The sequence below is a fragment of the Mobula birostris genome, chromosome 10 (genome assembly GCF_030028105.1).
Source record: "Mobula birostris isolate sMobBir1 chromosome 10, sMobBir1.hap1, whole genome shotgun sequence".
Taxonomy (NCBI): Eukaryota; Metazoa; Chordata; class Chondrichthyes; order Myliobatiformes; family Myliobatidae; genus Mobula; species Mobula birostris.
Genome location: NC_092379.1, coordinates 131013360 through 131026811, shown reverse-complemented (window position 1 = coordinate 131026811; position 13452 = coordinate 131013360). Strand labels below are relative to the sequence as shown.

Sequence of the window (13452 nt, the reverse complement as noted above, 5' to 3'; positions counted from 1 at the left end):
GTGAAAAATTAAATGTTCAGCAAGCTCTAATTAAGTTCATTATCACAGTACAAATGTCACCATATACAACCCTGAGATTCATTTTCATGCTGGCATTTACAAGGAAATAAAGAAATACTAGAATTTATTTTTTAAAAAACTATATATAAACAAAGACTGACAAACAACCAATGTGCAAAAAAAAGACAAATTGTGCAAATAATAAAAAATGTAAATAAATAATACAGACAACATGAGTTGTACAGTACTTGAAATTGGGTTTATAGTCAATTCAGTATGAAGTTACCTACACTAGTTCAGGAGCCTAATGGTTGAGGAGTAATAACTGCTCCTGAACCTGATGGTGTGCAATCCAAGGCTGCTGTACCTTTTCCTGATGGTAAAAGCGAGAAGAGGCCTAGACGGTAGGGGTTCTTGATGATGGATGCTTTCTGGTGGCAGCACTCCTTATAAATGTGCTCAACAGTGGGGAGGGCTTTGCCTGTGATAGACTAGGCTGTATCCACCACTTCTTGTCAACTTTTTTAAAAAACCCTATTTAATTCTAAGCCCCAATTATCTCCTCGTCTCAGATTTTCTCACCACAAGAATCACAAAGCAATAAAAGACAAGCCACAAATAAAGAGCAACCTACCAGCCAAGGCCACTTTATGATCTCATCCAGTCTCAGTGCAATGAATATGAACTGCAGAATGTTCACAGAACACAGGATTTCCAGCTGGTCAGCACAAAGAAAAGAAAGGGGAAAAAGTGACAAAACCAGAAAGAATGTGTTTCCAGATTTATTCATAAAAACTTTAGTGTGCTCAAAAGGGTGAATATATGAACATATATGATTTGCATTAACCCAAGAGGACAAAGCCTTAAATGTTAATGATTTAATTCATAACAGCAGCTACAGTTTAATTTTTGATAGAATTGTTAGACCCCCATCAGCCCTATGAAACCTGTCTATGCAAATTTCAATGAATCCAGGCAAATGCAAGACATTCACTTTGGAAACTCAAATTCGAGTAGGACGTACAGAGGAACATCACGAATGCTGATGTATAGAAACATAAAGGAATGCAAGTCCGTAGCTCACTGGAGGGGAGGACACAGATGGATAAAGGTAGTGAAAAGGGCTTTTGAAATGCTTGCCTTGATGGCCAAGGCAATTGGTATAAGTGATGGGAGACCATGTTGCAGCTGTGTAAAACACTGGTTAAAGCGCTTTTGGGGCCATTATGTAGAGTTCATGGAGGAATGATGTGGTAGCAATAGAGGAAGTTCAGAAGGCATTCACCAAAACCTCCAGAACGGAATGCTGTAGTTTTATAGATAAATCCGATAAGCTGGAGTTATTCTTCTCAAACTCGGGAGGCTAAAGGGTGATCTTATGGAGATTTACAAAATTCTTAAGTCAGAATATTTTTCCCAGAACAACACATCTACAACTAGAGGGCATAGCTTTAAGATGAGAAGGGAGGAGAGAGGAGGGGTGGTGATGGAGGCAGATACAATTACAACATTTAAAAGATAATTCGAATGGGAAGGCGCAGAGGAATATAATTTAGGCAAATAGGATTAGATTAAACGGGCGGAGATGGCATGGGCAAGATGGGCTAAAGGGGTCCGTTTCTGTGCTATACAATTCCATCGATAATTAATGTTAGATGAATAATAACTTTCATTAATCTGGTTTGAGGTTGAAAGAAATTCAGAATGTTTCTTATTCTAACATTTTGCAGAGCAGGATATGGCACACTAATGCATGTATTAATAACAATAAGGCGGCACTGTAGCATCATGGTTATTGCAATGCTTTTACAGCACCAGCAACCAGGGTTCAGTTTTCAGCATTGTCTGTAAGGAGTTTATACATTCTTCCCGTGACCATGTGGGTTTCCTCCAAATGCTTTGGTTGCCTCACACATTCCAAAGATGTACGGGTTAGTAGGTTAATTTGTAACATGGGTGCAATTGGATGCCGCCAGCTCACTGGGCTAGAAGGGGCTGTTACTGTGCTGTATCTCTAAATAAAATAAACTTCTGCTTGGTGCCCAACTGTAAAATTCTCCTAGTGATTCAAGAGTAACCATTTACTGTATTTGGCATTGTACCACACCAAAACAAGAAGGCATGATGAAGAAAACCCTGATAAATCCTAATAGACCAGTTCAGAATTAGCTTGGCCAAGCCTCCCATGGCAGTATAACCTACCTCCAAAGATCGATCGTGTCGAAAACCCCACACACAGGCAGCCACTGACACTGGAGACACAAAGAACAGCGGCATGAAGACAAGCAGCCAGTAGTGGCTTCCTCGCTCAATCCGGTCACACACCAGAACCTCAAACATCAACAGCAACAGATGGATTCCAACTGCTATCAGCATTGCTTTAAATTCCACACAAGTTTCTCCTTCAGCCCTGCAGCAAAATACAATAAGGAGTAAATTAGGGAGCATTTCACCTTTCACACGAGTGGGTTGTCAGAAAATTTCGTCATACTTATTAGTGTAAACAAATGAACAATAGAGAAAAATACTATTTGTTACTTTGGTGGTAGGACACATGTGGAACATTAGCCCACAATGTTGTGTCGATCTTTTCAAAGTTCACTTATTATGAAGTATATGTCATCATACCCAACCTTAAGATTTATTTTCTCACAGGCATTTATGGTAGGTCAAAGAAATACAATAGAGTCAATGAAAAACTGCACACAAACATTAACAAGCAAACAAAGTGCAGAAGACAAACTGTGTCACTATAATAAAGTAATACTGAAAACGAGTTGTAGAGCCCCTGAAAGTGAAAGCATAGGTTCTAGAATCAGAAATGAGAAATTATGCAGATGCTGAAAAATCAAAGCTGGACAAACTCAGCAGGCCAGGCAGCATGATATGGAAAACAGCTCAGTCGACTCGGTCCTAATGAAGTGTCTCGGCCCAAAATGTCGACTATACTCTTTTCCATAGATGCTGCCTGGCCTGCTGCGTTCCCCTAACATTTTGTGTGCGTTGGTTGTGGAATTGTGGAGTTGAGGTTAACCTCTCAGCCCTCCTAACGTGATTAATTGAAACAGCCTTTTAAAAGAGACAGCACAGATATTTCTATCTATGTCATATGATTCTCTGGTTAACAACCATATTATAATGCTTCTTTTAATGTAGGAAAATGTATCAAGGCACTGCACAAAACCAACCATAAATATTTTTTTAAATAACTACTTATTTTCCTTTGCATAAGCACACATTTTAAATTAAGATGCTAACTGAATATAAAAGTATTTATTGTATTGCAGAGTGAATTGTATATTGATACATGCTACATACCTCACCCACACATTCGTTTATTATGTGCTGTGTTGTATGACATGGGGGAATCATGGTCTCCATAACCATGATTGTTCTTGGCAATTTATTTCTACAGAAGTGGTTTGCCATTGCCTTCTTCTAGACAGTGTCTTTACAAGAAGGGTGACCCCAGCCATCATCAATACCCTTCAGAGATTGTCTGGCATCAGTGATCACGTAACTACGACGGCAGATACGCACCAGCTGCTCCCATGGCTTCATGTGACCCTGATCAGGAGGGCTAAACAGATGCTACACCTTCCCCAAGGGTGACCTGCAGGCTAGTGGAGGGAAGTAGTGCCTTACACCTTCTTTGGTAGAGACATATCTCCACACACATCAACTACAGAAAAATTATGTCATTTCCAAATAAATTCCCTCTCACCTCAACTTGTACTTTCGCCACACTCCAGAACCTCATTCTCTAGTTTACTTACATACTCTTTTGGACCAGAAACGTACATACTAATGAAGTAAGTTCTCTGAATCCATATCAAACGATTCTCCCATTCTTATCCTCTTTGTTATTAATACACTAATTTATAGTTTGTTAGTTGCATATTACTAATTTTCTCTGGCTGGCCCATCTTTATAATTTCCTGTAAGGTTGCTCCTTCCCACAAGTTGGCGGTACGTAATTTGGCCCAATGGTGTAATCACGTCTGGGACATGGATATTGTCCTTGTTTGTACCAGGACGTGTTCCCTCTAGTATTTAATCAAAAAACTGTGATCTCTTCTGTTACTTTTTCCTGTCTTTTCTCAACCATTCAAAACAAGAGAACATGGGTATAGAGTTCTGAAGGAGATGCAAGGAGTAATTTTCCCTCTCCCTCACACCCAGAGAGGCTGATTTCGGGAATGCACTGGGTACGGAAGCAGCACTGCGGTGGACAGAAGGGGTCCACAATGGCTGGTTAACCAATGCATCGCTGGCACCAACCTACCCACCATCAAGGGCATATATACAGAAACAAGCTGGGAAAAGGCCATGAAGGACCTCACTGACCCTGCTCTTGGATTGTTTGTCCTACTCTGATCAGGAAGAGGCTACAGAGTACGCATGCCAGGACCACCAAAATCAGAAACAGTTACTTCTCCCAAACTGTCAGGCTGATCAACACCTCCACCTGTTAACCCACCCCACTACTACATATACATCAGCCACTCCTCCCTACAGCCCCTTAACACACTTCACCAACACACCCACCCCACCCCCCCATGCACTGCCACTTTATAGTTACTTGTACAATACATTTTAGAGGATTGCTTTTATATTTATTGAGTTTTTTTTATGCTGCATCGGAACCGGAGCAACAATCATTTTGTTCTGCTTTACACTTGTGTACTGAAGAATCACAATAAACAATCTTGAATCAGAGGTGGTGGTGGAATCAGATACAATTAATACATCTAAGAAACATTTAGACAGACCCTTGTACAGGAAATTGAAGGACCTGACCCTCATACAGGTAAATGGGATTACTGTACATCTGGCTTCCCAACGTTCTTTATGCCATGGACCAATACAATTAAGCAAGGGGTCAGCAAACCCCAGGGTGGGAATCCCTATTTTGATATGCTGGGCTGAAAGCCCAACTTCTCTGCAGAACAGATCAACGGCTCAGGAATTAAGGTCCCACAGGGAACTAATGAAAGTTAGAGGCCAAAGCATGGATTTGGAATAAAATGGGTATAAACACAAACATGTATTTATAATGTAAACAACATTATAAAAGGTAGTGTAAAGTGTCTATTGTGCAGAGGGTAATGGATAGAGAGGGTGGGGGAGGAGGCTAACTAGAATGGTTGATCAGATTAGCCTCCTGGGGGAAGAAACATTTAAAATGATGTTTTAATAGCCCTATAACACTTTTGAGAGAAGAGCTTTTGGATGATAGCAGGCCTCCTTCTATGCGATGTTAGTTAATAACAGCAGAAGGAAAAAGTAAAGCTATGGACCACAGATGTTCCCACTTAATCATTTTTCTAATATACACCTTCAACCTACTTTGTTAAACACTGAGCAATACTTTCAACCTTGCAGCAGTAATTTCTCACCTGTATTGCGGATTACGTGCCCACACCCCGGTTCCCACCGAGGCTCCTATGATCACCATGAGTTTCCATAGCCAGACAGGAGTAAAGACTGCCCAAAAGCTCCATAGGATGATCCCATCCAGGCGCAGTGAGAGTAAAATGGAGAACAGTAGCAGGCAGGCATAGATCAGGAATTTGCTGCAAGAGAACACAACAAATCTTGGTCAGTATGACATAGGAGCAAAATTAGACATTCCGCCCATCAAGCCTTCTCCTGTCAAGCAGTAACAATACTTGTTAGGCAGAATAATAAATGTACAAGAGCAGAAATTAAAGAAAGTTAAACCGAATGAACTTTGGAGGCCATGAACAACATAGAAAAGTTACAATAATCACCCGGGAAAATTGACTTTCTACTCCACACACACTAGATTCAATAAACATAAACACAAGGGATTCTGCAGATGCAAGAAATCTAAAGCAACACACACAAACACTTGAGGAACTCAGCAGGTCAGTGTGTGTCTCTCTTCCCCTCGGTCCCCCTCAATGAAAAACCACACACTAAGACGATCAACCAATGTGCAAAAGACAACAAATCTGTGCAAATACAAAAATCAATAAGTAGTAGTAAATAAATAATGCTGAGAGCACGAGTTGTAGAGTCCCTGCAAGTGGGTCCATAGGTTGTGGAATCAGTTGGGTGAGTGAAGTTAGCCGCACTGGTTCAAGAGCCTGATGGTTGTAGGGTAATAACTGTTCCTAAACCTGGTGGGTGTGGGATCCAAGGCTCCTGTACCTACCTGGTGGTAGTGGTGAGAGGAGAGCATGGCCTCAGGGTCCTTGATGGTGGATGCTACTTTCTTGCGGCTGCACACCTTACAGATGCCCTCAATGGTGGGGAGGGGCTACTCCTGTAATGGACTGACTGTATCCACCACTTTTTGTAGGTTTTTCCATTCCTGGGCAACTGGTGTTTCCATACCAGGCTGTGATGCAACCAGTCTGGATGCTCCCCACTGCACATCTATAGAAGTTGGTCAAAGTTTTAGACGATATGCCAAATCAGTGTAAACTTCTAACAACGTAGAGGCACTGTTGTGCCTTCTTTGTAATGGCACGTGGACAAATCCTCTGATTTTTGGTCCCAGAACAAATCCTCTGATTTTTGGATAAAGGCCATGATAGTGTGCCCAGTATTGTTTAATCTCATATCCAGGGCACTTGGGCCAGACGGATCCAGATCACCTCTATTTGTAAACCATCTCATCTGCCTACTACTTTTCACAGATAAATGTGAAATGAAACAATGTCTCAGCAATTAAACAAAGAGGTGCCTATATCTATTTGTATATACATAAACAGATCTCACCATGTAAGGTTCCATGACACTTCATCGAGGGTTACAAGAACCTACGATGTACCGTCAACAGAATTACTCTATTCATGTAAAAAAAATCAGAGTCTAAGGCACTGAAGGAGAATGTTTGGCCTATCATGTCCATGCTAGCCAAGCACTCTCCTGAGTAATCTGGTTGCCAGCACATCACATACTTCTTCAAGTCTAAAATGAAAAGATTCTGTGCGTCAAGCAGCATTCCAGATAATGTGGAGAGTGGAATTAATCAGTATAAATGGGTGTTTGATGGTGGGTGCAGACTCACCATCTGTTTGCTGAACAGTGCTGAAGGGCTTGTTTCCATGCTCTATTTCCCTGTACCTAAGACAATGACCATGAGAACCCAACCACTCTTAAGATAAAGCAAAATTGCCCTTTAAGTCTTTCTCCTATCAGCCAGCAATGTCATGAAGGATCCCACCCACTATGCTTATGATCTGCAGATTCCCACTCCCATCAGGGAGGAGGCTATGCAGCATCCACACCAGGACCATTAGACTGATAAAGTTACTTCCCCTAAGCCATCCAAGATGATCACCACCACACATTAATCCACGTCACCACTACTACATCCAGATCAGCCACTCTCTCCACGGCCTCTCAGTATCCTTCACCCCCCCATACACTCGCTTTACAGTTACACTCCACACCACACACCTAAATGGACAGTCACTGTCCTACTGCTTCTATATGCTCTATTGCTACTTAGATTTGAAAACTCAAAGTAAATTTATTATCAAAGCACATATATATCACCATATACAGCACTGAGATTTGTTTTCTGGCAAGCATACTCAATAAATCCAATGACCATACAGAATCAATGAAAGACTGCACCAACTGGGCATTCAACCAGCATACAAAAGAGAACAAACTGTGCAAACACAAAAAGAAATTATAATAATAAATAAATAAGCAATAAATATCAAGAAAATGAGATGAATGGTCCTTGAAGGGGAGCCCATTGGTTGTGGGAACATTTCAATGACAGGACGAGTGAAGTTATCCCCTCTGGTTCAAGAGTCTGATGGCTAAGGAATAAGAACTGTTCCTGAACCCGGTGGTGCGAGTCCTGAGGCTCCTGTACCTTCTTCCTGATGGCAGCAGTGAGAAGACAGCACAACCTAGGTGATGGGGGTCCCTGATGATGGATATTGCTTTCCTGTGACAATGCTCTATGTCGGTGTGCATAATGGTGGGAGGGGACTGTGCTGTATCCACTACTTTTTGTAGGAATTTCCATTCAAGTGTGTTGGTGTTTCCATACAAAATGTCCTCTTTCCAAGAGTTACTTTGTCGCTGTATCATTTCCAGTCAAGAGTCACCTATATATAGATACCTCTGCACCTAGCACCCACTTGATGTAAATAAATCAGTCTACCTATATAAGCTAATCTAATATACATGCAGCCACACTCAAACAGTTATTTGGTCCTGATGAAGGGTCTCGGCCCAAAGCGTCAACTGTTTACTCTTTTCCATAAATGCTGTCTGGCCTGGGTTCATAGAAATATAGAAAACCTACACACAATACAGGCCCTTCAGCCCACAAAGCTGGGCCGAACATGTCTTTACCTTAGAAATTACCTAGGGTTACCCATAGCCCTCTATTTTTCTGAGCTCCATGTACCTGTCCAGGAATCTCTTAAAAGACCCTACTGTAAGACCCTATTGTATCCGCCTCCATCACTGTTGCCAGCAGCCCATTCCACGCACTCACCACTCTCTACGTAAAAAACTTACGCCGATATCTCCTCTGTACCTACTTCCAAACACCTTAAAACTGTGCCCTCTTGTGCTAGCCATTTCAGCCCTGGGAAAAGGCCTCTGACTATCCACACGATCGATGCCTCTCATCATCTTATACACCTTTAGGTCACCTATCATCCTCCGTTGTTCCAAGGAAAAAAGGCCAAGTTCACTCAATCTATTCTCATAAGGCATGCTCCCCAATCCAGGCAACATTCTTGTAAATCTCCTCTGCACCCTTTCTATGGTTTCCACATCCTTCCTGTAGTAAGGTGACCAGAACTGAGCACAGTACACCAAGTAGGGTCTGACCAGGGTCCTATATAGCTGCAACATTACCTCTTGGCTCTTAAACTCAATCCCACGATTGATGAAGGCCAATGCACCGTATGCTTTCTTAACCACAGAGTCAACCTGCACAGCAGCTTTGAGTGTCCTATGGACTCAGACCCCAAGATCTCTCTGATCCTCCACACTGCCAAGAGTCTTACCATTAATACTATATTCTGCCTCATATTTGACCTACCAAAATGAACCACCTCACAATTATTTGGGTTGTACTTCATTTGCCACTTCTCAGCCCAGTTTTACATCCTATCAACGTCCCACTGTAACTTCTGACAGCCCTCCACACTATCCACAACACACCCAACCTTTGTGTCATCAGCAAATTTACTAACCCATCCCTCCACTTCTTTATCCAGGTCATTTATAAATATCACAAAGAGTAGGGGTCAAAGAACAGATCCCTGAGGCACACCACTGGTGACTGACCTCCATGCAGAATATGACTCGTCTACAACCACTCTTTGCCTTCTGTGACCAAGCCAGTTCTGCACCTACAAAGCAATATCCCCTTGGATTCCATGCCTCCTTGCTTTCTCAATAAGCCTTGCATTTTGTGTGTTCCTCCAGCATTTTGTGTGTGTGCTACTTGTATGTTGTGTTTTAGAGAATTGTTTTTATATTTCTATTGATAGTGGTTTTATAGTTATTGTTTTTTTATGCTGTATCAGATCCAGAGTGACCATCATTTCGTTCTCCTTTACACTAGTGTACCGAAGAATGACTAATCATTCTTGAATCTTATTATTTTAAATCTATGTTTGCTAGTTATTGACTTGTCTACCAAGGCAAATGGCTCTTTCATGTTCACCCTATGGAGACGTCACAATTTCATTTCATACACCCTTCTCTGTTCTAAAAACTACTCTTCACTGTCGCTGTTTCTGTACCTTTCAAAAGAATCCGCTTAAGTTTTCTCTGAAACTTGTCTAGTGATATTACACGTTTCCTGTAATGTGGAATCAGAACTTCAAGCAACACATTAGCAGCATATGCCCACTAAATCAAGACTTGAAAAGTGATAATGCTGAGATGTTCCAATATACAGTATTTACAATACCGCCATAGAACACAGTACAGCAAGTACAGCCGTTTGAACTACAATGTTGTACCGATCAATATAAAAGTACTCCACAATCATTCTAACCTATACAGCCTATAAGCCACCATTTTTCTTACAATCCATTTGCCTAAGTCTCTTAAATGTTCTTATTGTATCAACCGCTACCACCACTCCTCGTGGCTGTTGAACTGAATACCCTGACTAGTGAAGGTTAATACACCATACACCTTCTTAACCACCCTATTCTCTCATCTATTGAATTGGACTTCTTCCTCCATCAAAGCAAATAAAATGGAAATTGCTCAATATTTTTCTCCCCCACAGGAAAACAAGTACAATTCAGCTAATTACTACCCAATCAATATGCTCTCAAATAACAGAGTCCTGGAAAGTTTCATCAACAATTTTTTAAAAAAATCAACAACCTGTTCACTGATAGAATTCACCATTGGACTACTGGGTTCCACATCTCATTCTAGCCAACGAGCCACTGTCCAGATGCAAGCTTCAAGTCACTACCCTTGACACTAAGGAAACAGTTGACTTACTCTGGCATAAAGGATCCTGGTGTGATTGGATGGGTGTCAGCGTGGAGATAAGTCTCTACCAAAGGAGATGTAAGGTACTCCTTTCCTCCACTAGCCTGCAGGTCACCCTTGGGCAAAGTGTAGCATCTGCTTAGCCCCTCCCCACCCCAAATCCAGGTCATGTGAAGGCATGGGAGCAGATAGTGGATGGTTATATGAGCAACTGATGTATATCACAAATCCTGGTTATGTGACCACTGCAGACAATTTCTGAAGAGTATTGATAATGGCTAGGGTCACCCAACTTGTAAAAACACTGCCCAGAAAGCAATGGCAAACCACTTCTGCAGAGAAAGTTGCCAAGAACAATCATGGTCATGAGACTGCGATCGCCTACATCATATGACACGGCACAAAATGATGATGGTGGTGATGATGCAACCGGTGAATGAGAATCAAATGGAAAACACTTCACTGTTGGGGCCATATGGTGCACACAAAAATGCCTTATAAAACCTCAGCAATACATCCTTGCTTTTAAATTCTAGTCCTCTCAAAGTGAATGCTAACATTACATTTACCTTCCTCACCACAGACTCAACCTGTAAGTTAATCCTGCATGAAGATTCCCAAGTCCCTTTGCACCTTGGATTTTTGAATTTTCTCCCCATTTGGAAAAAAAGGTCTATACTTCAATTCTTTCTACCAAAGTGCAGGACCATGCACCCCCTGACACTGTATTTGATGAGAGCCACCTCTTTGTCTATTCTCCTAATCTCAGTCCCACTGCAGCCTCCCTGCTTCCTCAAAGCTACCTGCCCCTCCACCCATCTTCGTATCATTTGTAAGCCTGGCCAGAAAGCCATCACATCTAGTCATAGTCATACTTTATTGATCCCAGGGGAAAATTGGTTTTTGTTACAGTTGCACCATAAATAATAAATACTAATAGAACCACAAATAGTTAAATAGTAATATGTAAATTATGCCAGTAAATTATGAAATAAGTTCAGGACCAGCCTCTTGGCTCAGGGTGTCTGACCCTCCAAGGGAGGAGTTGTAAAGTTTGATGGCCACAGGCAGGAATGACTTCCTATGACGCTCTGTGGAGCAAAGAGTCTCTGGCTGAATGTACTCCTGTGCCCACCCAGTACATTATGTAGTGGATGGGAGACATTGACCAAGATGGCATGCAACTTGGTCAGCATCCTCTTTTCAGACACCACCGTCAGAGAGTCCAGTTCCATCCCCACAACATCACTGGCCTTTCGAATAAGTTTGTTGATTCTGTTGGTGTCTGCCACCCTCAGCCTGCTGCCCCAGCACACAACAGCAAACACGATAGCACTGGCCACCACAGACTCGTAGAACATCCTCAGCATTGTCTGGCAGATGTTAAAGGACCTCAGTCTCCTCAGGAAATAGAGATGGCTCTGACCCTTCTTGTAGACAGCCTCACTGTTCTTTGACCAGTCCAGTTTATTGTCAATACGTATCCCCGGGTATCTGTAGTCCTCCACCATGTCCACACTAACCCCCTGGATGGAAACAGGGGTCACCGGTACCTTAGCTCTCCTCAGGTCTACCACCAGCTCCTTAGTCTTTTTCACATTAAGCTGTAGATAATTCTGCTCACACCATGTGACAAAGTTTCCTACAGTAGCCCTGTACTCGACCTCATCTCCCTTGCTGATACATCCAACTATGGCAGAGTCATCCGAAAACTTTTGAAGATGATAAGACTCTGTGCAGTAGTTGAAGTCTGATGTGTAAATGGTGAAGAGAAATGGAGACAAGACAGTCCCCTGTGGAGCCCCAGTGCTGCTGATCACTCTGTCGGACACACAGTGTTGCAAGCACACGTACTGTGGTCTGCCAGTCAGGTAATCAAGAACCCATGTCACAAGGAAAGCATCCACCTGCATCACTGTCAGCTTCTGCCCCAGCAGAGCAGGGCGGATGGTGTTGAACGCACTGGAGAAGTCAAAAAACATGACCCTCACAGTGCTCGCTGGCTTGTCCAGGTGGGCGTAAACACGGTTCAGCAGGTAGACGATGGCATTCTCAACTCCTAGTTGGGGCTGGTAGGCGAACTGGAGGGGATGTAAATCTAAATTCTGTGATCCAAATCATTGACATTAAACAAAAAAAAAAGCAGTCCCAACACTGAACCCTGTGGAACACCACTAGTTACCGGCAGCCATCCAGAAAAGGCTACCTTTATTCCCATTCTTTGCCTCCTGCTCTATCGATGCTAGTATCCTTCCTGTAATACCACAGGCTCTGATCTTGCCAAGCAGCCTCATATGCAGTACCTTGTCAAAGGCCTTCTAAAAGTCCAAGTAAACTACATCTACCAATTCTCCTTTGTCTATCCTGCTTGTTATTTCCTCAAAGAAATCCAACAGATTTGTCAAACAGAATTTTCCTTTAAGGAAACCATGCTGACTTTGCCCTATTTTATCAAAATGCCTCCAAATACCCTGAAACCTCATTCTTAACAATCAACTCTAACATCTTCCCAAACACTGAAATCAGGCTAACTGGCATATAATTTCCTTTCTTCTGCCTCTCTCCCTTCTTGAAGAGTGAAGTAACATTTGCAATTTTCCAATCTTCCAGAACCATGCCAGAATCCATTGATTCTTGAAAGATCATTACTGATGCCTCCACAATCTTTTCAGAACCCTGTGGTGTAGTCCATCTGGTCCAGATGACCTATTCAACTTCACACCTTTCAGCTTCCCAAGCACCTTCTCCTTAATAATAGCAGCTGCACTCACTTCTGCCCTGACACTCTCAAACTTCCAGAATACTGGTAGCATATTCCACAGTGAAGACTGATGCAAAATACTTCATTCAGTTCATCCATCAATTCCTTGCCCCCACATTACTACCCCTCCAGCATTATTTTCCAGCAGTCCAATATTGACTCTCACCTCTCTTTTACTCTTTATATATCTGAAAAAACTTTTGGTATCCTCTTTGATA

General features: G+C 42.1%; 1 protein-coding gene across 1 annotated transcript in view; it reads right to left on the bottom strand.

Moving 5' to 3' along the window:
- The window catches only part of tmem185 (transmembrane protein 185), a 37530-nt gene that overhangs the window by 12218 nt on the left and 11860 nt on the right, over positions 1-13452 (bottom strand). Inside the window, exons 2-4 of the mRNA XM_072270996.1 lie at positions 5400-5576; positions 2203-2410; positions 635-718 (exon numbers count right to left, since the gene is read on the bottom strand). Coding sequence (XP_072127097.1) covers positions 635-718; positions 2203-2410; positions 5400-5576 — 469 coding nt within the window. The remainder of the gene's footprint in view (positions 1-634; positions 719-2202; positions 2411-5399; positions 5577-13452) is intronic.